The sequence below is a fragment of the Acanthaster planci genome, linkage group LG10 (assembly GCF_054643075.1).
Source record: "Acanthaster planci isolate LZ-2023a linkage group LG10, COTS_SCS, whole genome shotgun sequence".
In the NCBI taxonomy this organism is placed as follows: Eukaryota; Metazoa; Echinodermata; class Asteroidea; order Valvatida; family Acanthasteridae; genus Acanthaster; species Acanthaster planci.
In genome coordinates this window covers 19,077,995-19,104,603 of record NC_141786.1, presented here as the reverse complement: position 1 = coordinate 19,104,603, position 26,609 = coordinate 19,077,995, and the positions used below count along the sequence as shown (strand labels likewise).

Genomic DNA, 26,609 nt, shown 5'->3' with positions numbered 1-26,609 from the left:
TGGAATTACCCACCTACCACAGTGCAGTATGCACATGTACACTTTGCACTGTGACATGCATGTATATGTACATGTACTGGGGTATATACATGTACATGTAAACACTCTGGCATGTCTGGTGCAAAACTATTACCATCCGCACACAGGTGCACTCCTCTCAACATGTTTGCACAGTCCGTTAGAAGTTGGTTGCAGAAAATTGAGTCCACTGAAGTGCAGGACATATTTTGCATTTTACATGTACATTGAAACTTAATTCACTTTCAAGCTGACTACAGTACTTGTAATCAACTTAGAAATTTCTCTCACTGAAAAAATAGACTCAAGTTTGATTGATTTAGAAACAAATTACAAAAATAAACAGTACAGAGCAAAAGAGCCAAACGAACCAATTCTAAATAAGCACACACTTACATGTACACTGAGGCCATCACAGTCCCATAAAGTAGCCTAAATTTCAATTGACTTGTAGTTACACACTCCAAACTGGTTTACCCTGAAAACCCAACTGTAATAATTTGATGTCTCACGAGACTCTCAAATCACATCCCCCATGTCCATCAGTTGTCCGTTCACTCAGTGTTATCTCTGACACCATGACTGCCTGGCAGCTTCTAACACCACATCTCTCTCATCAAGTCTTAGATACTTCACAGCCTTCCAGCAATCTGGACCCACACTGATATGGATTCTTCACAGCCATTCTCACTTTGCAGCGGTCTGAGTTTAGTAATTGAAAAGTGTTGCACACAGGCAAGGCTGGGCCGGCAGGATTTTGTCAACTTTAGCAAAAAAAAATGCCAGCAAGATGCAGAGTTTGTCCAAAGGAACTTGGTCTTACACAATACTCCTATATATCCTTACACAATAAAAGTCCAAATGTATCTTTTTCACAGCCAATTTATTCCAAAGCTTGCAGATGTATTACTCAAGGAGGAATACTTAGGCTGTGTCCGAAACTGACTTCCAGAGCTATGGCTGGGTCTGTTTGTGCATCTCCACGCATTCCAATGGGGTGAAAACCTAGATGTAGCTCTAGACAAAAGATTCGGACGAACACATGTGCACACGTGTACTGAAAAAGTTCACAGTACACTTGTTTCATGTACATATGTACATACATGTAAATGTACATTCATGACCAGTGATTCAAAAGAACTGATTCAAACAATAAAGACTGAAAAGGCAGGTAAAGTTTTACATGGGAAATACTGGCATATGCAGGAATTTCATAATACAAGCACATTCTTGTTGACTGACATCGGAAAGTCTTCATTTTATTTGTTTAAAGTCCGTGAACCATGTGTAGTCAAGTTGCAAGCACACAGAACTGTTACTGTAATTTACGGGAACTGATAAAGTAGCTGTATGATTCTGACATCAACCACTCAATTGCAGTGGCGTTGTCTAGCACCCTCTCTCCCCTAACTACAGACCAACCCAAGCTGTATTGTCTACTTTGACAGAGTTTGTCTACCCTGCAATATTTGTCATTGCTACATGTATTCTCTGCTATTCAACCAGCCATCAGCCATCACTTGTCTGATCTGGTTACCTTTAAGCCTCCCTGCCTCAGCTCAGTAAGCCTGGCCCCTAGAGCAAGCACTCTCATGCAGTCATGGCAATGCTATCAAATGGTTGACAGATTAGAGGCAGGCTCTCATCTCTGAGGCTACCTGCTTTCAAGCTTACTGACTGGGAGGTGAATTACCCTATACGCAGGGCATTAAATAACCCCAGCAACGATGTCATGTCCTACCTATGGCACAAAGACACATTTCAGAAATTGAACAATGCCGTTCAGTTTGCAAGGAATATGATTTGTTTCTGAATTCTGTATGGAGAAACCTTTTGACAAAATTAAATAGTCAAAATGCAAAGCTGGCATTAATAATCTAGACAGACCTGTCTCACCAAAGGCTAATTCAACAGAGCTTCTCAGCACAGAATAGGAGGCACATGTACATGTACATTAAATTTGCAAAGCAATATCACCTAATGACATGTAGTTTCATTAAGTGAGTCACTGCATCTCTTTCTGTTTGGAGGGGGTCTTTTATCGTGGTAGCATTTCATTTTGGTTTCTTTTTTTCTTCAACCGTTTTTGCTTTTTCTTTTTTTGGGGGGTGGACTAAGCACATTAGGACCTTTGGAAACATTTCATCTCAGTAATTTCTAGGCAATGTGCCCATTCATCTTGCAGCCTTTGTACAGAATTAATGCTTTGCAGTTCTTATCTGCAGACGATGCTTCCAGGGTCAGCTGCTTTGTGAACAAATACCCAAAACAAAGAAACTTCCATCTGAGAGCTGCATCAAGCAGTGTACAGCATGACTGTTTGTAAATAGTTTGTATGTTCCATGAAATGAGTCCCTCCTCAGCGAATGTGCATGCTCAATAACACAATTTAAACAGGATCAGTGCACCACTTGCTGGAATTTGTTGCTTCACAAATTCCTTATAGCCCTATCCCACCCAAAATCACCCACATTCAACATCGTTACAACATGTACCAGTATATTAGATGTAGCGTTGCTTCAAATCTGAACACACCAAATGGGCCTAAATGCCATTCCATTATTAAAACATACTGCTGGATTTGACAGATGAATATTCAAAGAAACATGTCAATGGGCTTAGGCCTGGACCAATCGAAGTGGCCTTATAATTGCTGGATGCAGCAGCCAACCTACCTTGATTATCCTATCCCCTTTCTGGACCCCTGCTCTGAATGCAGCGCCATCTAGAGGGCAAAATGAGAAAGGAACTGAGTCAGTGATATGCATCAATGATACTCTGAATAGAATGTAGCATTCCTTCCCTTAATACTCAGCAAGCTAATTTCAATAGATAGTCAGGCTCCTTGATATACCACCGTGTCCACCATCTTTAGTCTGTTATAATCTTTAACTGGTACCTATGACTACAAACTCTGGTGGCACACTGGAAGTGTCTCACAAATTTGGAAACTCTCCCTTCAGCTTTGACGCTATCCCCAACTCAATTTACAAATGACCTGCTACATATTTGGTATAAACAAATGTTTAGCCATTTATGAAACAGTCTTCAGCTCAAGGCTCTGATTTCACAAAACAGTTCAAACAAGCCCCTAATCACAACCAAGCCATAGCCATTAATTTCTTACCATCTTTGACACTCTGTATGAAGACTGGATTGTCTCCACTGACAGTTAAGCCATAGCCCCTCTCATCCTTCTGTACAATGACACATCGCTGGATCAGTTGGGGACCTGTGGATAGTAGACAATGCAGCATGACCAATGTTGGTAGGTGTGGAAGGAAACGTGAGGAATTCTGGGAGGTACAGGTACAAAGACTTGGGGAGGGGAGTACAAGACATGAGTGTGACACAATCTCAGTGAGGGCATGTACAACGTGCCTGTAACTTTGTCAGTTACAATGTACATGTATGTACAGTAGCTTGGCTCACTATTCCAAAGCTCTCAGCCCATACATTTTGCAAGGATGTTACATTGTAATACTCTATGCAACAAAGTGATATATAAAATTACAACATCTCTACATTGTAAGTGCAAAGTATACAACGTAATGAAGTGATTCAGTGATAAATAACCCACTTCCTGGAAGTTGGCATTCCTCTTATTTTCTCCAGCATCCATCAAGGGGGGGGGTTACTTTGTAATGACAGCCACACATGCAGCATGATTGTATTATTTTTCTAAACACAGAAGACCTCTGGGACTTGTGCAATATCCTGACACTGTGGGAAGGAGGTTGATCGAAGGCCAAATAGAATTCATATCACAGGACACCGGTTCACTTCACATTGACTTACACCTGTGAGGCAGTCTAGATCAGAAAAATTAAATTAAAACCCCTCACAGTTTGGGCAACCATGCCTAGTACACACACTATGTGCTCACCTACAGCATTATGAACAAGGTGAACTATTTTACTAAAAGGTCTTGAACTTTGTGATCTGCTTTTAAACCTTCCATTTTCAAGAGCATCCAATGCAAGGGGCCGCTTACTGACAGTGGCAACTGGTTCTGACAGACTGGCCCTGAAATTACCAACCTTTACAACGAGCATCATGAGGTTTGCTCTCAAACAATCCAGGAAATGTTAAATTATGATTCCTTGCATGATTCCCTCATGAGTGACAAAGGACTACAAGGCTGACGTGTGTAATCATCGCCACATGCATCTGGCGCCAACTTAAATACTCTGACAGTTTATCAAAGAAAAAGTATTCAGATTACTTTGCCTCACACATCAACCGGGTATGAACAAATCTAAGGCGTGTCCAGTCACAAGTCCACATGTCCAGTCACAAGTCCACATGTACTCTCACAAGTCCACATGTCCAGTCAAAAGTCCTCATGGCCAGTCACAAGTCCTCATGGCCAGTCACAAGTCCACATGTCCAGTCACGAGTCCAGTGTACTCTCACAAGTCCACAGGTCCAGTCACAAGTCCACATGTCCAGTCACAAGTCCTCATGACCAGTCTCAAGTCCACATGTCCAGTCACAAGTCCACATGTCCAGTCACAAGTCCTCATGGCCAGTCACAAGTCCACATGTCCAGTCACGAGTCCACATGTACTCTCACAAGTCCACATGTCCAGTCACAAGTCCACATGAACACTGACAAGTCCACGTGTCCAGTCACAAATCCACATACTGTCGCAAGTCCACATGCCCAGTCACAAGTCCGCATGTCAAGTTACAAGCCCATATGTACACTCACAAGCCCTCGTGTCCAGTCACAAGCCCACATGTCTGGTCACAAGTCCAGTTTCAACTACCGGGTAGCCTGAGTAAAACTTAAAAGTGACAAAGGAATGCTTTCGCCACATGTTCATAATTGTGACTTGATTTGCAAAAGGATTTGTTGTGATGGACTTGTGATGGAATAGAATCTTGACACCTGTAGTGGGCACAGTTTGCCAGTGGAACAGCGCCCTCTCCTGTACATGCACACAATCAATAGAGGATCCTTTCTATTAGACTTACCATATGGATCTTGATATTGGTCCATTGATCTGTAGATGGGTCCCCTAACCCTGGGAGAAACTCGGGCAGATAATCTGCAAAGATAAACAGTAATCAAAGATTATGACAGGTTTACAATACTTTGTCATTCAAAGCAAATTACCAGCTCTGAATGAAAATGAAAGAGTTACTTGTATTTCTTCAGGGCTGATGACAAAATTGTGGTTAAATGATACATGAACATAATACAATAAAGGCCAACACAGGTGTCAGAAGTGCGATAACAATTATTTATAATCCAACTCCATCCAGTAACTGCAGCAACCTCAGACCTGAAAAGACGAAAATTCAATTTTAGTCAAAGCACCTGCGCAATGTACCTGAGGTCTGAGGTACGGCATGTGTACATTATATGTAGAAATGATAGATCTACACACCTTATGTATCTTCTTTATCTCGTGTAACAATTCCAGCTTCAACAAATTTTGGGAACACTAATTCAACCTGTCACTACATCCAGGCCACCAAATCATAAAAGTATGCACTGCTTTGCACCGCCATATACATGTACATGTATACCGCTACATTATAAACCCAAAGTCATGCTTGACTATGTAGTCTGTTATCCTCATCAGTACGAATTATGCTACAGTGTCACAACCAACACTATGACTCGCCGTGTTCACACTGCACTATAAGGATGAGTATGGTAAGGACCTGATCCCAATATTGGGAAGAGAAGATAGGAAGGTAATGAGATACATACAGCCTACCTCACACCAATCAAAGGTACATGTATGCTTGAAAAACATGTACATGTTTGTATTTCAACACTGCTTCTTCTTTAACAGTTTGGAATAACTACCACTGGTATGTATGTACAAGTATACATGTACATGTACACATGTACATGTACTGGCACACACAAACATGTACATGTGTTATGTGCACTGAAGACTGTGTGCAATGTATCGTACAATTTCTGGGTAAATGAAAAAATGCCCTTTTTTCTTCCTACACTATGTACAGTAGCTGTCAGTCACTAGTGTCACAAGCATTTACAACTTTGGCTATACAAACAACCTGTAATTCTATAAAAATAACACAAAAAATATATATATCTTCTTCACAAAAACACAAGTATGTGGCTTCAAAAGCATGCATAATATTAGCTAATGCTTAGGCTGAATTAAAGACTCTCTACCAGATGGAACTCTAAATGGAACCCTACATATACAAATGTACTGGTACATGTACATGTTCAATGTACACCACATGCATGTACACCCCTGTACACCACACCACATGCATGTACACCCCTGTACACCACACCACATGCATGTACATGTACACCCATACATGCCCAGTTGTTTTGATGACAGTGTTTTATTCCAAAGCACAACCAACACTGCACACCCCTTTGTCAGTACAATGTTCTCATACAGGTCCCTGGCTCCCAATTCTTGCATCACACTTTGTGTAGGGCCTCCATGTACACTTCCTTGAAGGGCAAACCGTTACATGTAATCCACATGTACTGGGTAGCAGTAGCGTACAATGTACATGACCAGGACCAATGCAATTATTTTAATAGGTTTATTAGAGCTAGGTAATGTTCATAATTGAGTTATGCTGTGTACCTGCAATGGCTAATGGGTCTTTGCTCCGTAGATGAGACTGTTGGATAGTCAAGTGCCTACTCTGTTCTTGCTATAATTCCTAATTGATCAATTATAATAAATAATTTTTTTCCCCAATACAGTCAACAATTCACTGAATGCACTACATGTATCTACTAAGCCTCGAGTGACGAGATGCATCGTATACCGTCAGCTGATGTCAACCATCAATGATATGCCCTAGTTGTAGTCTGGTGGTGGTGTCATAGTGTCAACATGACTGCAACAATTGGGGCAGTGGCTGATGAGCCCAATATGGAACGTAATGCACTGAACCATAATGTACACTGTACATGTTCTGCAGGTTAGTTAATGTCAACCTGCTACGCGGCAGGTTGACATAAACCTACTATGGAATAAACATATATGAACATACCGGGTACCGTATATGTACCAGTATACCTGTATATGTACAGAAAGTGACTGATGTACCGGTCCACATGTACAGCCAATTTGAAACTGATTCCTTAACAAAATTTGGTACATTTCATACGTGTCTGAATGGATGTGTCGATTTCTAACCAGATGTCAATGGACACATGTACAGGTACTGCATCCCAGTTTAGGTCGGCACTCTGTTGTTTCAAATACAGTCCGATAGATTATCAACTACATTAACAGAACAACTCTTAAAAATCTCCTCCTTGAAAGAAAAAAATCCCCTGGTAAAAAAAAAGCAGTTTGTTCAATGCTGAGTTCAAACAGATTCATTGAAAAAACTCTGAGATCTGTTGAGTGACATGGATAAGGGTTCCTTGAAAACACATTTATTCATGCTCCAGTTTTCCCTTCCCCAATATCAAAAGCTACAATGTACCGGTACTTCAAATTAAATCATTTACTAACAAAATTAATACATGTTAATATTTCTTCAAAAACGGAACAACCATGACAAAAACTGACGGCTGATTGGTCAGACAATAACGCATGTCTCCTTGGGCAGGATAAGTCAACTTGCCGACAGAAAATGAGTTGGATGTTTCAAGAAATGGGCTATTTTCAAGTTTTGGATCATTAAACCACTAGGAGGAGAAACTACACAGTGCTTCATGATGAACACGTACCCGTCACCCATGGGTAGCCCGGTACTGCACATACGTGTACATGTAAGACAGAAGGACCCCTCATGAGTAGAACAAGTACAAGTAATGTCATCACATTGGCTGCTGTATGTATGTACTCTGTGTGCCATGCCCTAATGTTACAATGCTTCCTTCAGACACAAGAACTCCTACATGTACATACATGTACATGTACATGTATGTGTACTAGTACACCCAGAATGCAGTACATTGTGTACCTGTGTCAATATTTAATATGTAGCTGACCAGCATCAGGTTGCAAGGACTGTATAAACATACTGTAATAAGCTGCAAAATCTTCCAAACTGTGAATTTGCACTTCTGGTGATGGTGGACTTGCTGTATAGAGCATACGCATGTAATTGCAAATGTTAACTACTGACTCGCCCCTGAATGTTGCCTACTATGAACTCTGGACCAGGGCAGGCATCGCCTACCAGTACATGAACATGTTGACGTAAATCCTGGATTCAGGAGAAAAGTGGGTTGTGTCTACAGAAGAGTCAATGGAGCGGGGCTGAGAGACATGCAGTGTGATAGCAGGTTGCATGTTAGTACCGCCTGCCTCCATCACTGCATGGACATGTTGATAGTCATGCATGCATGGCACATATATACGTGGACACGATTCTGGGACAATTAATGAAAGTAAATTAACAGGTTATAGTTACTAAGAACACTAACTGGAAAGAATCAGTAAACTACTAGTACAGGGTACGTGTAATGTTAATGTGCCCAAAACTCACTGGGATGTAAAATACTGACCCTGATACATACCGGTGCACCTACTGTAGGCCTCGATCTCACGATTCAAATAGAATAATAGCTGTTTCACTGAGTCAAATACTGTAAAACATCTGATGTGCTCAGCTTTTACAGATATAAAGAGTATAATAGGGAATTCAAGCAACCATTACCGAGATGATATAGGTAATCACAGACAATTTTATGTACACTACATGTACAGTACAATTCCAATGTTGAAGGTGCACACTGCCATGAAATTGCCAAAAAATTACCGGTCAATGTTTTACAATGTAAATTTCCCTTTTCCTTCGTTTTCTCCTCAGGATTTTCATGCCACAATTTCTTCTTTCTTCCTCTTCTTTAACTTTTAGTCTTGGCCTTGGAGTACATGTACCTTAAATTTTCTGATTGGCTTGTTACTGGCACTTTAATACCACACCTTGATGAAGTCAGGCCTGCATGTACATGTAGTATACCAAGAAGTGTTAGGCTCACAGCATGCATTAACTTCAATGGTGAACACTTTGAAACCAGAAGGCTAATGAGGCCAAAATCCTTCCAAATCTCTCACTGGGATATGCAGAATCTGACACTGCAGGAACACATGCTCGTGTACATGTACATCACATGTACCCTGCCATCACATGTATACATGTACAGCCAAACATGGTTAACCACTTGTCCAAAATCGGACAAAAGGAACTGGGCCTTGTAACAAAAGACTGTACTCAGTACAAAAGACCAAGCTGCTGGACATTACCAACATTTTTTTACTCTCAATAGTGGAGACAATCTTCCTTGTCAGATTAGAGTAGCCACCAGACAGTCATTTGTGTGGGTGTAAACATCCATTAATTGAAATGATGACCTTTTGAAGATTTTTGAAAACTTAAAATCTTGAAAATGTTCCGATTATGTGCACTGCATTTTTCAAACCACCCGACAGCAAGTGGTTAATATGAGCTCGAAGGGATTCTCTAAAAAACTTCATCTTTTGGTGAACCTCGTGTTGGCACTTCTCCCATCCATAGAGCGCAAGCCTGGCGTCATGCAAGCATTGTTATACATTACGGCAATGTACATGTACTGTATGGTACAGTACATGTATATGTAGTGGATAAGTATTTGATGTATATGTACCAGCCTTTAACTTTTAAGAAATTTTAAATTGTATAACAATGTGATTCAAATGAATGAAACAAAGATCTCAAATACGCCAACTTGTTTGATGCAACAGAATAGAACAGTGGTGTAAGAGGGCGTTGAAATTGGAGAATTTCCGTTGGTTTTTAACTGGCTGGACAGGATCTGTTTTGTAGAAAAGTTCTTTTAATTTATGGAACAGTAACTTTCATTTCTACTGTGCAACAGGGTTGTACAAGTTTATTTTGAAAGGAGAATGTGGGACATCGGTTAACTGAAGGAAAGAAACTTTAGAAGGGTGTAATTTCCAAAACCCATTTAAATTTTCCTTCCATTGACTGTGCGGGGTCTTTGATGAGGATTATTTGTGTATTTGGTTTCCTCAACATCAAAACTTCTGTCCCATTTATGATATTCGAGTCAGGTTCACCCATTGTTCAGTTTAATAAAAGAAACACCTCTTTCGGACCAGACCCGCTGTGATTGAAACTCCTTTGATGCTGCGACATCACAACACCGATTATCGTCTTGAATAAAGCCCCCTCTAGCGGCACAAAAAACAGAGTTGCCAAGTCATTGATGGTAAAACCGCAGCAGAAATTGCTGAGCAGATTAGCATTATTGGAGAGCTACCGACATGCTCCATCAGGATTTACTTGTACGGTACTGGGATTACGCTTTTCAAGAGGCGTTTTTTATTGTACTCATTGTAAAAATGCCATGGACAATGGTTTTTGACACTGCGGGTTCGGCAAAAGTGCTCGTCTTGTCCATGTTCTCGTCTTGGCACAGCTCATATTAAGTAAGTTTTCTCACATAGGAATGTGTACATTTTGAAAGTGACTGAAGAAATATGCTAAAAAGTAAGCGCAATCTTGTCTTAAGCGTGCTCGTGTTGATCGTGTTCGACTGTACATGTACACTGTACATACAAACATGTACCATACTGAACCTGTGCATGGCTTCTTTGCTGTCATTGAATGCAATAATTTATTGGCATATTTCATGTACATATAGAATACATGCACATCTTTCATCATGTACATGTTGAGTGATTGCTTACCTTAATGTACCAATATGGTAGCACATGTTGTGTGTACATGTAGTGTTATTTATCAATGAGTAAATGAGTAAGCAGTCTAAGCACAGGTGGTTAGCTGTTGGCACTCTGCCTTCAACAAACATGATGTACAAACACAAGCCTTCAGTTGGCTAGCCAAAAAAGGACACTAGACAAGACCACTGCACTGTAGCATGTACATGTACAGGTCTGTAAAGGGACCATGGACATGTGAATGTACAGGTGCCGGTACTTCTGTATCTGAACTACATGTACATGTGTTCTGAAGGCAATGCACCAGTTCAACATGTACATGTGTTCTGAAGGCAATGCACCAGTTCAACATGTACATGTGTTCTGAAGGCAGTGCACCAGTTCAACATGTACATGTGTTCTGAAGGCAATGCACCGGTTCTACATGTACATGTGTTCTGAAGGCAATGCACCAGTTCTACATGTACATGTGTTCTGAAGGCAATGCACCAGTTCTACATGTACATGTGTTCTGAAGGCAATGCACCAGTTCAACATGTACATGTGTTCTGAAGGCAATGCACCAGTTCTACATGTACAGTATACAAATGTACATGTACCTGTACATGTACTCATTTACATGTACCAGTATGTTCAATGGGTATGTTCAACCCCAAGACATTGACTGAGGACAGTGCACACTACTCAGAAGGAGATGCTACAAATGACTATTCATACGGGTCAAAATAACCTTCATCTACTCTGTACAGGTATTACTATGATAGAACCCATAGATGATGCACTTTGAATAAATCTGTCACTATGCATCAATGTCTGTGAAAGACAGGTGCACAAAAAGTACCCCTTTACATCCATTGCCACCCCTCCCTTTGCTGTACCCATAGAGCTCTACGCTGTACCATCCAAAGCCAACCCTCCCATTGCTGTACCCACAGAGCTCTACGCTGTACCATCCATTGCCACCCTTCCCATTGCTGTACCCACAGAGCTCTATGCTGTACCATCCATTGCCACCCCTCCCTTTGCTGTACCCATAGAGCTCTATGCTGTACCATCCAATGCCAACCCTCCCATTGCTGTACCCATAGAGCTCTATGCTGTACCATCCATTGCCACCCCTCCCATTGCTGTACCCATAGAGCTCTACGCTGTACCATCCATTGCCAACCCTCCCATTGCTGTACCCATAGAGCTCTATGCTGTACCATCCACTGCCACCCCTCCCTTTGCTGTACCCATAGAGCTCTATGCTGTACCATCCATTGCCAACCCTCCCTTTGCTGTACCCATAGAGCTCTATGCTGTACCATCCAAAGCCAACCCTCCCATTGCTGTACCCACAGAGCTCTATGCTGTACCATCCAATGCCAACCCTCCCTTTGCTGTACCCATAGAGCTCTATGCTGTACCATCCAATGCCAACCCTCCCATTGCTGTACCCATAGAGCTCTATGCTGTACCATCCACTGCCACCCCTCCCATTGCTGTACCCATAGAGCTCTATGCTGTACCATCCAATGCCACCCCTCCCTTTGCTGTACCCATAGAGCTCTATGCTGTACCATCCATTGCCAACCCTCCCATTGCTGTACCCATAGAGCTCTATGCTGTACCATCCAAAGCCAACCCTCCCATTGCTGTACCCATAGAGCTCTATGCTGTACCATCCAAAGCCAACCCTCCCTTTGCTGTACCCATAGAGCTCTATGCTGTACCATCCAAAGCCAACCCTCCCATTGCTGTACCCATAGAGCTCTATGCTGTACCATCCATTGCCACCCCTCCCATTGCTGTACCCATAGAGCTCTATGCTGTACCATCCATTGCCACCCCTCCCATTGCTGTACCCACAGAGCTCTATGCTGTACCATCCATTGCCACCCCTCCCTTTGCTGTACCCATAGAGCTCTATGCTGTACCATCCAATGCCACCCCTCCCTTTGCTGTACCCACAGAGCTCTATGCTGTACCATCCATTGCCAACCCTCCCATTAGCAGGGTTCTCCCCACGTACAAACTTGTGTATCGGGCCCGATCCGCAATTATTTCTGCCCGATATGCAAAAAAACGGGCGATACCCATTTTTTCTTCCCCGATTCACACAATATAATTATGACTGTATGGCTCTGAGATTTCTTACATAATTCAGATTGCATGTCCAGAAAATCTAGATGAAAAAAACAGTTTATTCCTGCATTTTTCCATGTACTGTACATGCATTGTGCACGTGTCGGTGGCCACACTGTACTGCACATCAGCACCGAACGTTCCTCGTAGCCGGTGTTGCATGATATCTGAACTTCGGTCATGGGCGTCGTACATGCACCCGCGCGCAGGTGTGCTTTCTCTGTGCCGTGTGCTCAATACGTTACAGGGGCTGCATTTACAAAGGTTACAATATTCTACTACACCATTCGCAGAACTTACAACATCGATCCCACACACATTCTTTTCTTCATGGCGGCAGCCGTAGCCCTGTTTAAGAGTATTAATGCATCTACAACGGGGACGATATTTCTCGTTGCCATATCACCACGCTTTGTCTCATGCACAATGGCAGAAACTCAATCAAAGATAGGCTCTTTTTCACGCCAGTAATTTCAGCAGTCCGCGCTGAGGGAAAACCAAACAAAGCAGCCACCTGCAGCGGGTATTCTTTGTTGCTGATATACAAGAAAAGCATTGTTGTTTATTTTATATAAAGACAAAATCATTTAATATTTTTATGACATTTTTTATTCCTAATAAAACGGAAGGTCTGATCAGCAAAACAGAAAGGTGGAAGCATGTATTAAAATTAAAACTGAATAAACGGATAGTTATATCGTTGATTAGACAGCCACTACATGTTGTTGCATGTCTGAAACTTGAAATGACTCCTTTTGTGCCTACAGGCCTAATTAGTAGTCCAGAAAGGAAAACTGGTCATTTTTTAAAATGCTAATATCCAAAATGAAAAAATCTATTCAATTTTTTATGTTTTTTCCTGAGAAAAGGTACTTGAAAAACCCAGGAAATGCTCTAAAATGCAGCTGAGAGCATTTACGGTCCAAAAATTTTCGGGGCCCTTAAGCGGGGTCTGAATTCCACGCCATGGCTTCGCAAAATATTGGTAAACCACAATGGAAATCCCCCCCACTTTTGAAAAATTCTGGGAAGAACCCAGAGTACAGTACCACACCATGTACAATGTACAGTACATGTACGTGGAACTGGCTAGTGAGACATTTAGACAGTACATGTACATGTAGGATATTTACATTACATACCGTAGTTTATTCGCCACTCATATAAAATAATATACATGTACATGGTGGAAATTAGGTGGTCCTTGCGTACAGCAGCTGCTGTCCCGCAGTCATACATGAAACTTGAATTCGGAGATCGACAGCTAATTTTGTTACCCACTCCACCCATTGCACCGCAAGTCATTTTCCTAGTTCTGGAATTTCCTAGTTCACAAGAGCGAAAAAACCACTAAAATTCACGGGCGATAGGTCACTCGCTACGTCTGACTTTAAATATTTCTTTAAATTGAAAAGTCATATAAACCTTTGCATCTAATGTCTGCTTAATCAAAATGACTTTTTTAGAGTTTCCGTCTTTGTTAATTTACCAAAAACTGCAAGCTTTTCCCCCACTCTGGGATTGCGCGGCGTTACCAAGCAAAGTCGTTGCGAACTCAACTACACGGGTGCAGCAGAAATGATGTGATGTAATGGGTTCGTCAACTGTGCGGCGCGGGGAGGGTAACGTTGATAGCTCACTGTACAGTTGAAAAGTCGAGTCAACCCTTACGCAATTTCTACCTTTTCAATTCATTGGAATTTTTATTTTTCATTTAAGTTTCTCAAAATTAAAAGATTCTCTATTAGAAAGGCAACTTTTTACAATGGTTTTGGCTGAAAATGGATTTTTCGTATGGTTACTTTTTATTTGTGAAGACGTTTTTGTCTCGATCCTAAACCGATCCAGAACTAGGAAAGGTGTCATCGTCACTTTCATCGATAGATCCTGTGAGTCCAAATATAAAAGCTTAGATTTTGAAAAAAAATTGAAGTACATGTATATCCAAAACGCAAAGTTGACTTCTAACCATATTTCACTCGAATATGAAGATTTTTTAGCTGCAGTCTTACTGAATAATTTTCGCGATCCAGAACTAGGAAAATGACTGTACCAAACCTATATGAACAAGAGACCGAAGGAGTTTTGTCTTATGAGGGGGAAGCACTGTTGATGTACACTTGCATGACTGTATTTGTAACTATCAAACCCTGTCGGCCTAAACGACTTTTGTGCGGAATAACTAGTGCTTACTGTTTGAATTAAGATTTTTGTCAAATAAAACAATATGAATGAAAATTACTTTATGTCGGGACTAACGACGAAGCGAGAGCGGACTGTGTAATATTCCTGCGGTACTGGGACTCCACACGGCATGCAGTAAGTAGTGATCACGCACAAATTAAGCGGTTGATCGGCCTCTTTTATAATCAAAGCGCTAAATGTGCGCTACAAGCCCAAAGAGTTAGAGAACCAGTTTAGTTAAGTTTTATACCAAGAAATATTCCGTTTCAAAATTATTGTTAAATTAAAGCAACTTGAATTTCCTCAGTGATTCAGCGGAACTGTGGATGAGGAATCGACCAAAAAAGCAGGAAGGATGTTTTCTGTATGTACTAAAGCATTTCAAATCCAAGTATTTTTTCATTTGAAAAAAAGGAAATGTTGACAGATGCAAGTCATAATACAGTCGGCCTATCAAATGTCACTTGTCGAAGTACTTTTATACATGTACATTAAAATCTCGACAACTGAACCTCAGGGTAATGGAGTTATCCTGAAAAAGTATTTATTAAACTAAACCACTTCATTGTGGTACGTACCTTCGTGTGGCAAAACTTTTGTATCGCTTAGTCATTTAACAACGTGAAGCGCTGCTATTTTTTCACTTGGGCTTCCTTATGTGTGGTCACATGAACTTTCTTTTTACGGTCACATGGCCGCTGCAGTGTCAGCGATTGGACTGCCTGAAGGGGACTACAATTGGGCCCGCGTTGCAATCAAGTTAGTTTCAGCGTCTTGAAAGCCAGGATTACACAGTTGCAGCTACGTTGAGTTATGCAACGTGCTGGTCCTCGTCAGAAAAGAAATGAACTTGCGATGACTCCTGACCCTATATAGACTTCCGATACTTTCAACGCCGCTTGAAGCATTTTGGTGGCGGTTTTTTGAATCAGAAACTTCAAAATAAGTGGATGTAATGGTGTGGGCATTGTTTGAGTTACGGTGGTGTTTTTGTACGTAAAACTTTAAGCCTTTTTACCTGTGACGTACATAGCACTGATCTGGTCCGCACGTGACACGACCAGTGCTCACCATTTGTGCACGCCACATGCGTTCCACGTGTACGTGGTCATGCAGCGTCCAGGACATTTCCTATATCATGTAGGTGGTTTGCAGCTCTGTTCTCTTTTCTGACGTTCCCCGTGAAGATTTGTTTTTCTGTTTCATACACCCACAAAAAATTTGCAAACTGAAGGTAACAATTTCGTTTGATAAAAAGGTAGGAGAGATTAACTTCGACGCTTAGAACAATGTTCTGTTTGCCTCCTACATGTATGTACCAAAATGAACCGTGTTTCGGGCACATGATCCACCGGGTCGCGCGCAATGCCATTTGTTATTAGGTGATCTCTTTTCCAGGTACCCGATGTTAACAAAAAACAGGTACCCGGTTCTAAAAATACCCGCAAATGCACACCCCTGACATTTCAAGATGAAACAAATGCCACAAAGATCACAAATATTCTCCGACATAAACCTGATCTAACATCTTATCAAAATTGTAAGCAGTCTCTACATATTGTACATGATATATGTACAATTAATGTTAAGCATTTCTGCAGACTTTCTCTCTAACAATGAGTGCCTACAGGTACATGTACCTGTGCACTGTGTACAACAGCACAACTTGTATCATTTGCTAAGCATCAACCTGTCCTACATGTACATCAGGTTGTCCTATAGATACTGCTATCTAACAAAAACAAAGCCAGTGGTGTACAATGATCAAGTGGTGAAACAGTTTTACCTTGGTGGGTGTGGCATGCTGACCATACTGTGCTGTCCAAGCCAACAATCACAAATCAGTAACCCATGCTACAATGCATCTTGAGGTATACGGCCACACCACAACAATTTTAGCAACGGATCAGCCTTGCATATTCATCACAGACAGCTTAAAACCTACTCTCCAAATTCATCCTGAAGCAGGTTCCAATATGATCCACCGATTCACCCACAGAGCAATATCATAAAAACTCCATCAGCATTACATTGTGTAGATGACAGCTGTTTGCAAAGGCATTGATCAGCAGATGTCTGCAGTCACTCTGCTGTGTCGTCCAAGCGTCCTAAGGAAGCAATAATGCACCATCTTCTGCCAATGAGGTGCGCGCCTCCATTCTTTGAAATTGGAATCCAATAAATGGGCAGTGCAGCACGCTGTCTGGAGACCTGTACACTTAATTAAATGAAATGGCTCCAAATCTCCATTTCCCTTTGACAGGTCACAACACCGTCACCTTGTGATGCTTGATATTTTTTAATAAATCCCCCCCCTCCGCGAATGGACACAGAGGCTGAGTTGGCAGTAATGTGAATGTCCAATTTATCTATGTGGGCAATATATCTGTTCCCTTCAAATACAAAGTCTTGTAAAGAATGAAAACTGATGATAGTAACAGTTTTACCAGATGGGCAACCAAGAATGAATTGAAATTAACGGAACGACCGAGATCACGGAATGAAAAAACTGTTGGTTATCCTTGCAAACAACCTCTGAAGTACATGTACATGTATCTTGTCAAATGTCAATGTCCAGGGACCAGTATTTTGTATATGTACATTATTTTCAAAACGATTTTATGTGCTGAGAGGTTTAGGTTACATGTGTAGGTATCACAAGGTGTCTGACGGAGTGAGAGACAGCGGTATATACAGAGGTTCTTTTAAATTCCAAGATTTCGGTGTTTCTGCCAAATAATATGACACCCTTTTAAATAAATTAGAGGATTTTGCCAAGGTGTTATTTAGATCAGGTGTAACACTAGACAGTCTCCATGTAACCACAGAGTAGCACATGCTCTGTAGCAGGTAATCCTCAGTGAGATTTCCCTAGAGGCCGTGGCCAGACTGTGGGCTGACACAGGGGAAAAACCCAAACAAAACACAACTGGCATTATAACCTAACCGCTGTTTCATGTTTGGATTTCCCAGAGAGGACTGACAGGTTTTGGCTGGGACTGTGAGGAAGGACTGTGTTTTGCCGATGTTCAAAAGTGGCAATAATTGCTTATATTACTAAAAGGTATAACAGAGGGAAGGTGTGATGATGGGAGGGGGTGATACTGGTAGTTAAACTAAAGGAAGCCATGATTGGCAGGTGTGCTGGTAGGAGCATACATGTACATGTATGATGCTCAGAAGGTGTGACAGAGGGTGTGATAGTGGGAGGGGGTTGAGTGGGAGGATGGCAGGTAACTATTGTAACTATTTCATGAATGGTTTTCATGAAAGGCGAATTGTTTTCAAGTGTTGTACACCGGTGCATGAACATGTGCATAATTTCAGAGTAGTTAATGCAACTGTGCATGACTGTACATTACTTGTCCATTGCAACTGTTTTACAGTCTGAAGGCTGAATTGCATCACGGTTTATACATCATGTAAACAGGGATTACATGTAGTTTAGTTTTTTAATGAAAAAAAAATACAAATGTTTCAAATTAAAACATTTTTTTAAAGACTACTTAAGACATTTGGTACAGTCGACATGTACATTTAAAAAAAGTTGAATGTAAAGCAAAGACTACAATGATAGCTACCGGTGGAGTCTACATGTATCGGTATTTTTTTTCATACACAGTTAAAATGAAGCAAGAGCTTCTGTGTGCAACACAAGCACAGAATATTTCAGGAAATCAGGGCATTCATGACTATTCTTCCTACGCAAAGTCCTGAATGTTGTTAAAATGTCACAAAGCCTTTTCTGATCCAACCAGTCTGATCTTGATGTATCAGGCCCTGCACTCGAATGTCATCTGAATTTTATGGTCCTCCCAATAACAGGTGCAGCTAAGATCTAGGGTTGTAAATCTCACAACTCTGCAAAGCTTGATAAGCATTTAACACAAATTTCGGAGGGGTTCAAATCAGCATTCATCTTAGTCCATTCAACTTGCACCACTCGTCTAAAAAAAGGTGGTTAAAAATTGGAAAGCAGCTTGGAAATTGCATTCAACTTGTTGCAAGGTTCGTGCTTTGAGATCAAAATGGAAACAAAGCAACATTCATGATGATAGCAACATTTCAAATCATAAATGCACCTTCCATTATTATACATGTACATGTATATGTTACAGTATCTATCTATATCTCGAAATGTCAGGCAGCAAATACAGGAAAAAACCAGAACATACATGTAGTGCATCAACACAATGTCTGCACATTTCAAGTGTTCTTCATATATGATTGTACAGGTCCAAATACATGAACCATGCATTAAACAGTCAAGTGCTTCCACAGTTAAAGCAAGTTCATTTTCTTGTTTTTTTTGGTCATGTTTACTTTACGCAGGTACTAATACAACACTAAGCACCAATCCCTTCCCTTCCAAGCTAACTTCAACAACATCAGTCAGGCCCCACAGTGTGTTCACTTATCCCCAGTAACAGTGTCATCTCACTGGCCAAAGATCAAGTGGATTTCAATGGTAATGCTGGACTTGTTTGCCGTCTACCAGTTGATTCAGCCATTGTACATTTACATGCATACATGTACATTCATCATTTCTTCATCTTTTTTTGTTTTTCTAATCTTGACACTGTGAAAGAGTCAACAATTCCTGTCTGCAGAGAGAACACAGACATTTAGCATTCTACACTCATTGCATTTGGATGACGAGACTTGAAATAAAACCATACAGCGCTGTCTGGCTGTATTATACAAATCTTGTACAGTAAATGTACATATGTACATGTACCACAATTATGCTCAAGAGTTTATCAGGAACAGCATTACACACAAGAACAGATTTACATGCAGGTAACCATGGTGAATTCCTGTGGTTTTACGTCATGGATTGTCTCTGCACCTTCTGCACATTAGTTTTGCTGCACGCCTTGGACAATCAGTTGAAGTCTGAAGTGCACGTGTACATGTATTATCTATTCACTGAATCACACTTCAGTGAGTCACAAATGATCCGTTTCGGTGCTTATTTAACATCTGTACACTGCCGACCCATGGGTTGATGAGTGGGATGGTTTTATCTCCATCCTGACATGTCAGAAGGACATTGTGTACATGTATATGTGAGACGAAGTACAAATTAGAATATAAAACAATGAGTCAAAGCTTCAGGTAATTAACATAGTTGTGTTACTATGGTACATATTTACAATAAAATGATGAAATAAAAGGATAAAATGTAGCAGTTACTGGTAATGTACCATTTCAGTTTTTTTTATGATGAATTTTCATGTTACAAAGATACCCAACTGAAGTTGGCAGCAAAACATATCTTTTTAAGAAAGCATATTATTAATTTCTAGGCTCTGGGTGATTGTTAATTTTGATTGTAATTTTGTCGTCTTTAGTTTTGTTGGACCTGTCTGGCAGAATCTGGGTGTTCTCTTGGAGAATGCTTCCAGTTTTCGGGCACAAGGATGAGTCTTAGACGCACGATGGGTCGTTGGAGGGAAGTTGGCGCTGGCCGCGTGTGGAAGTCCCACCATGTTTGGCTTAAACTTTTAAATCAATGTTAAATTGTGTTTATTTTAATTAGTTTGGGTTTTTGTAAACACATGTAGTTGTTCTAATAGGTATTTTTTCTTTTTAATAATGTTAAGCACTCCTGAACATTTTTAATGAAATGAGCACTACATAAATTGAATTTAATAATGCTAATAATAATTTGCCAGAGAAAATACTCATCTACCGTAGTACTGTGTGTAAGAGCCTTGATTCACTGTTTTTGTACCTAATTTAGTCAGTACAACAAGACAAAATTTTCATTCAAACTTTGCTTTTAGTCCAGTACAGTAGATGTACATGTACGGTACACTTGGGTTCAAACAATGTGAATGCACTGTGCACGCTCTCATGTCACATATCTGTGTACTGAGTCTCTACATGTGTAATACAGTGTATACATGCACAAGGCAAAGTTTTACCTGAAAGAAGGGCTGGTATTCGGGGGGTTTTAGTTCACTGTTCAAGAAAAATCAAAATGCTGCTCATGTTTCACTGCTCATGTTTCGCTCATGTTTCACGTGCAAAAAATCCATGGACCACAAGATGTTCATGAGTGTCTGGATAATGTACAGGTGAGGTCAATTCACAAATCAAAGATTGTTCCAAAACTGTGCATTTTGTTCACAGCTTTGAGTAGTGTCTGCAATTTTACCTTCAAGTTTGTGCTTCTTCTTTCGACAATGAAACACTGTACGGTAGTACTGTCAGATAAAGACCAATTCATCCTGCAGAAAATCGACTGAAGTCTCCACTGTCAAAGGCTGCATTGTGCCTGCACAGGTACATGTGACATGTGCATGTCAGTCCAAAACCATCCACAAGCCAAAAGTACCCACCATAAACACTTTGTAAACTCAACACATACGAATACAACCCTTGCATTATGGGCAAACATGTTTTTGTGATAGGAAAATTGGACACAGGATTGTCTGGACATTGCATTTGCAGATTTGTTTTGTTCAAGAAAACAGTCTTTGCCACAAAGTTTGGAGAGGATGGGCATTTTGCTAAGTACTTTGTTTGGACCATACCATTATCTTAAGGGGTAATAGTGAAATGATGATACTTTCGTGTGTGGTAAAATCCTTTTGTCATAAAAAGATTTATTTCAAATCAATCCAAATTCTCTTTTAGCCTATCAATTCCACTTTATCTATTTTGTTAATTGATAATGTGTTTGGGCATATCAAAAGCGTCTTGGCAGCTGTTATTGTTAGCCATTAATATAGACAAACCCAACGACTAATATTACAAGCCATTACTACGGGGCCGTTCTATTTGCATGCAGGCGGTGTGCACGTGTGAAATTCCTCCTTGACCAATAGGCAGTAGTCAAATGCTGAAGTGAGCGCCAGCACTCAGGTTGAGACAGCTGTGTAAGTGTAAATGGCCCCTCTCGTCGGAATTGTACCATTGTACATGTAGACTGCTCCAGCACGTACAGATTCCACACACATTTTTTGTTGCAACTAATTAATGGTTGCGATGCAAATATTTTAATGAGTAGTACATGTATTTTTGGATGATCACTGGCAAAAGTATGTTTTTTTTTCCCTGTAAATGACAGCATTCCAAGAAGAAAGATACATGTATTACAGGTTGTCTGACGTTAAAGACAATTCGCCAGACATTTGACAAATGGTGTCTACTGTCTTGAAACACCTCAGGTTTGAAGCAAAAGCATTCACACCACAGAGCAGCATTTTCAGACATCATCCACTTGGAAACACAAACACAACCTACATGTAGGCTGGTTAGGGCAAATCTAAACTAACTAGATGGCTTTATAAGCTATGTCAACATATGGCATTGACAATGCACAGTCAACTGTGAATTCAGCCCAGGGAAAAGGATCAACTAACCCTCAATACACATAACCTGCATGTACCAGGTACACATGTACACTACAGACTGCTCCCTCTTTCAATTGACTAATGTACTGTACAGGAACACGGAACTGTTTGCTATGATACCGGTAACATTAACCACATTAATCACACTACACGGACATGTACATGTACTCTTACAGGTTACTGGACGTTTAAAAGGACGTTACTGAGGCTGAAGAAAAAACTGAAAGGAGAAGCCTCAATTTCAAGCCAGATACAGATGATAATGATAATGATTCAGGAGAGATCTACCGTACATGGCCTGATGGCATACATGTACATAAAAGTTGCTCATTAAATGCATTACGACTAAGTAATTTTGAAATACATACACTACATGTACTCAAACTGCAATATTCAGTGTTATTGGAATGCCAATCTTGGGCCAGTTACCAGCTGTATACCGCACTGGGAAAAAACTAGCTTCTTGCTGCTTTGATTTCAAATAATCGCATTAACTGATCCCTCATACATGTACATGTACCATGCATGGTACAATGCATGCAATATAAAACAATCGATATTGAAGATGTTGAAGTATATTTTCCAGCTTATTTTTGGGTTCCTGTATTTGTTGACTCCTGAAATGACTATTCTTGACTTCCACTAGTACTATCTTGATTTGTGGTCCACTGTCAGTTTTATGTGTGGGGGCAGAAGTGAAGTTTACACAAGTCAGATGGCCCAGCATGTGCCCCAGGAGGCTAACCTAATGTTCCTTATTTAGGAATCAGGAGCAAACCCCAACTGCTAATGAATGCGTAGTTTATAAATAAAAATGGGCACTTCTGACCTACTGTCATGACTGTACGTACCTTGACAAAATTGTGCAGGATCATGTACATGCACCGGTACATGTACATCAATGGTAAATGTCAAAGTGTCACGTCACATGTACAAAATACATACATACATGTACAATGTACATGTATTCATGGCTTTCCTGCAAAAATTCTTATGAAACACGATACGCACATCACATGGTGTATGGGGGATATTAATAGCATATTAATTCTGTGGAAAAGTTATCCGTTTTACCGCTAGTTTCAATGTCAGTAATGAACAAAAACTATCCAAACCATCACATCAAAGCTACATGTACATAGCTGTCATTGCCATCTTGTTACCGGTACATTGAACCGGGTACCGATTGTACCTGATCTTAATTATCATTCACCACTGCTAATACCTCCTGACATATATGTGCAGATGACATACATGTACACTGAAAAATTCATTCAATTCACTATTTGAATTTCTCTGTCAACCATATGGTTTACATTATGTCTTACCGTTCCATACAACATGCTCTGGTACAATGCACAAGTGCACACTCAATATTCGTAAATGATGGCATCTTCAGGGATTTCACTATGTAAGCAGGATGGGGGATGAATCTTTGGCCTTCTGGTCCATTTCCATTAACACTGACATCTACTGATTTAGGGATGTGAACAGGGGGTCATGGAAAAAATGTGTTGATGTTTAAATTTCCATCAAAGGATCAACAAAAACCTAGCACATGTCAACTGTGTTGGGCTTTAAGGTGTACATGTACATGTAGGCATGAACTGTGCATTCCTGCACATAGTACATGTACACCTACAAATGTTGTAAGGTACACTACGTACATGTACATGTACTTTAACTGGGCAATCTACATGTATGTACAATGTATGTAGTTTGCCCGCCCGTCATCTTACCAGTACCTGTGCGAGTGCGCGTGTACCGCACACTATTACATGTACTTTGTGTCAGTGTGTACTCGTCCATAAATGTACATGGACATGAAATATTGTAGGTTCCATCTTAAAAATGATTAGATTTTCAAAGCCAACAACAGAAGATTTTTGAATATTTCGCATGATTCAGGAACTGAAGGGACATGTACATGTACAAGGATCTATGCACATGTGCAGCGCAGCGTTATTGCCCAATGCATGATGCTACATGTACTTACACATACATGTACGTGTACATGTACATACATGTACGGCACTTAAACATTGTACTCGTGAAAAAATGCTTCCTGGAAAAAATGCATAAATTTCTTCATATTCAAACAGACCATCAGTGCATTGTAGGCCCACCAGTTAATGGTACAAGGCCAACATAGGAACCATGACAGAAAAATCTAAGAACACATGTGCTTGTACATGAATACATGTACATGTACATACCGGTATGTGCAAGGCAATGCAATCAGTTTAACACCAGCACAATAGACTGTGAGTATACGTGAGAACAGCATACATTCACTTGTCAACTACGTGTACCAATGCACAGCATACATTCACTTGTCAACTACGTGTACCAATGCACAGCGTACATTCACTTGTCAACTACATGTACCAATGCACAGCGTACATTCACTTGTCAACTACGTGTACCAATGCACAGCGTACATTCACTTGTCAACTACATGTACCAATGCACAGCGTACATTCACTTGTCAACTACATGTACAAATGCTTTATCAACTCAAGACAAATTTGAACACCCAAAATGCTGGCTAAAATCCTGTTTTATACAAATACATGTGTTACACCTTTCACCCACCAAATACAGTGGCTTCCTGTAACAAAAAAAATCACAAACACCATGGAAGGAATCACACTGTTCCGTTATGTAGGCCATACAGTGTTCTCCACAACCTAAACTTATAGCAAGGCGGCAGGTAATGTTAGCGCGGAGTACAAGCCCTTCCCGCATTAGTCTTGCCCAAGACTGGTTTTACTGTTTTGGCCGGTGTACTGTGCAGGTGATATGCGCTGGAAAGCACAGCCGAACAGCACTACCAATAGAAGGCCCTATATTCACAAGAGGCAACCTGCCAGAAAACCAATCTTGTCGAATCTGGCTTACCCGAAAATTCAGAGCATACCTCACACACTCAAATTACCATGAATAGTTGTCCATAGAAGTCGGGAACATTTTCAAAAACAAGTTCAGGACTTACACTGTATATGTACATACATGTAAGGAGCAATCAGTGAATTTTGTTGGTAACAGGATTTGTTAATTCAAAAGTGTATGAGAGAAAATGGCAGGCCAACATGCAACTGACCAAATGTTCTAGTTTTGCTGATATATTTATCCATACACTTGTACGTGTATCTCTTCAAAACTTCTAAAAGGTAGGTGTACCGATCTTTGTACGCAAAAACGGGTAATTTCTTTGTGCCAGTTCACTGCAAATGCACTTGCACATTTGACAATACAGGAAGTTTTTCAAAGGACTCTTGAAGTACATGGAAGGGTTACACCATTTTGTAGGTGATGAATCAGTACCAAGTTACCAGGGTACAGTTGATAGCCTTTCAGAAGTAGTGACAGGACTATGGACATGATAGAGGAATATTCAGTCAAACCAAGACATTAGTTTGGGTACGTTCATACTCCATTTTTGCCCTCAAAATTCTTTGACACAGACATATGTAAGCGGACATTCACAGACTGTTCTGTCCATTTGTAAGTCCAGAACTGAACACATCTATGAATTGAAAGATGAACATATTGCCTGTGTTTTGGGGACTTTCTAGTGAGACATCAGTTGAAACAAAAAGTGGTCTGTGATAAGAAATCAAAGTATTTTGATTTTTCTAAATTCAAATTAGAAGGTACATGTAGGTGGGGGCTACCAGCAGTGTACGCATGCAATTTGGCAATTTGTGAACAATAATTTCTCACAACACATTGCACATGGAGAGTCAAAAGCAACCTGTTGCTATGTTGCTATGCGACTACTAACAAGTGTTCATCAGCTAAAATTTGACAAATATTTGGGGGGAAAAATCTAAGATTTTTACTCACCAATCTCTTCCTTCCATCCACAACAACTGTACCATTTGTATCTCCAAAATGCAGGCCGAAACACAGAGCAAGCTTGGCCACTAGCCCAATGGATGTGCAATGTGTAACACAAAAAGTGCAATCATTGTTGGGAAGAAACGAGAGGTTGGTGGATAAAAATCTCTGAGTTTTCTGAAAATACTTAGTGTCGTGAGTGGTCTGAAATCTCTGTTACCCCATTTTCAAGAGCTATGGGAGGCCTACCTCAAGGTTGCTTTCACAAGGCAGTTTACATTACCAGATCATGTAATAAGAAAGTTTGATTTAAAAACACATACATGACATAGGCTTAGGCCTACTTAGTACTACTATTGTTGTCATATGCAAACAACAAGGACTCGAAGTCACACAGAGTAGTCACATG

The 26,609-nt window shown here is 40.5% G+C and overlaps 1 protein-coding gene across 19 annotated transcripts in view; it reads right to left on the bottom strand.

Moving 5' to 3' along the window:
• LOC110989335 (rho guanine nucleotide exchange factor 12-like) overlaps positions 1-26,609 on the bottom strand; it is an 87,043-nt gene that overhangs the window by 59,871 nt on the left and 563 nt on the right. For 12 of the 19 annotated variants that reach the window (XM_087141865.1, XM_087141866.1, XM_087141872.1 and 9 more), the window contains exons 1-4: positions 16,780-16,799; positions 4,999-5,072; positions 3,146-3,250; positions 2,694-2,743 (exon numbers count right to left, since the gene is read on the bottom strand). In XM_087141865.1, coding sequence (XP_086997991.1) covers positions 2,694-2,743; positions 3,146-3,250; positions 4,999-5,072; positions 16,780-16,796 — 246 coding nt within the window. In that variant the 5' untranslated portion in view covers positions 16,797-16,799. Of the gene's footprint in view, positions 1-2,693; positions 2,744-3,145; positions 3,251-4,998; positions 5,073-16,779; positions 16,801-26,206; positions 26,260-26,609 lie in introns of those variants that run through there. The other 7 variants (XM_087141867.1, XM_087141870.1, XM_087141873.1 and 4 more) reach the window with 3 other exon arrangements.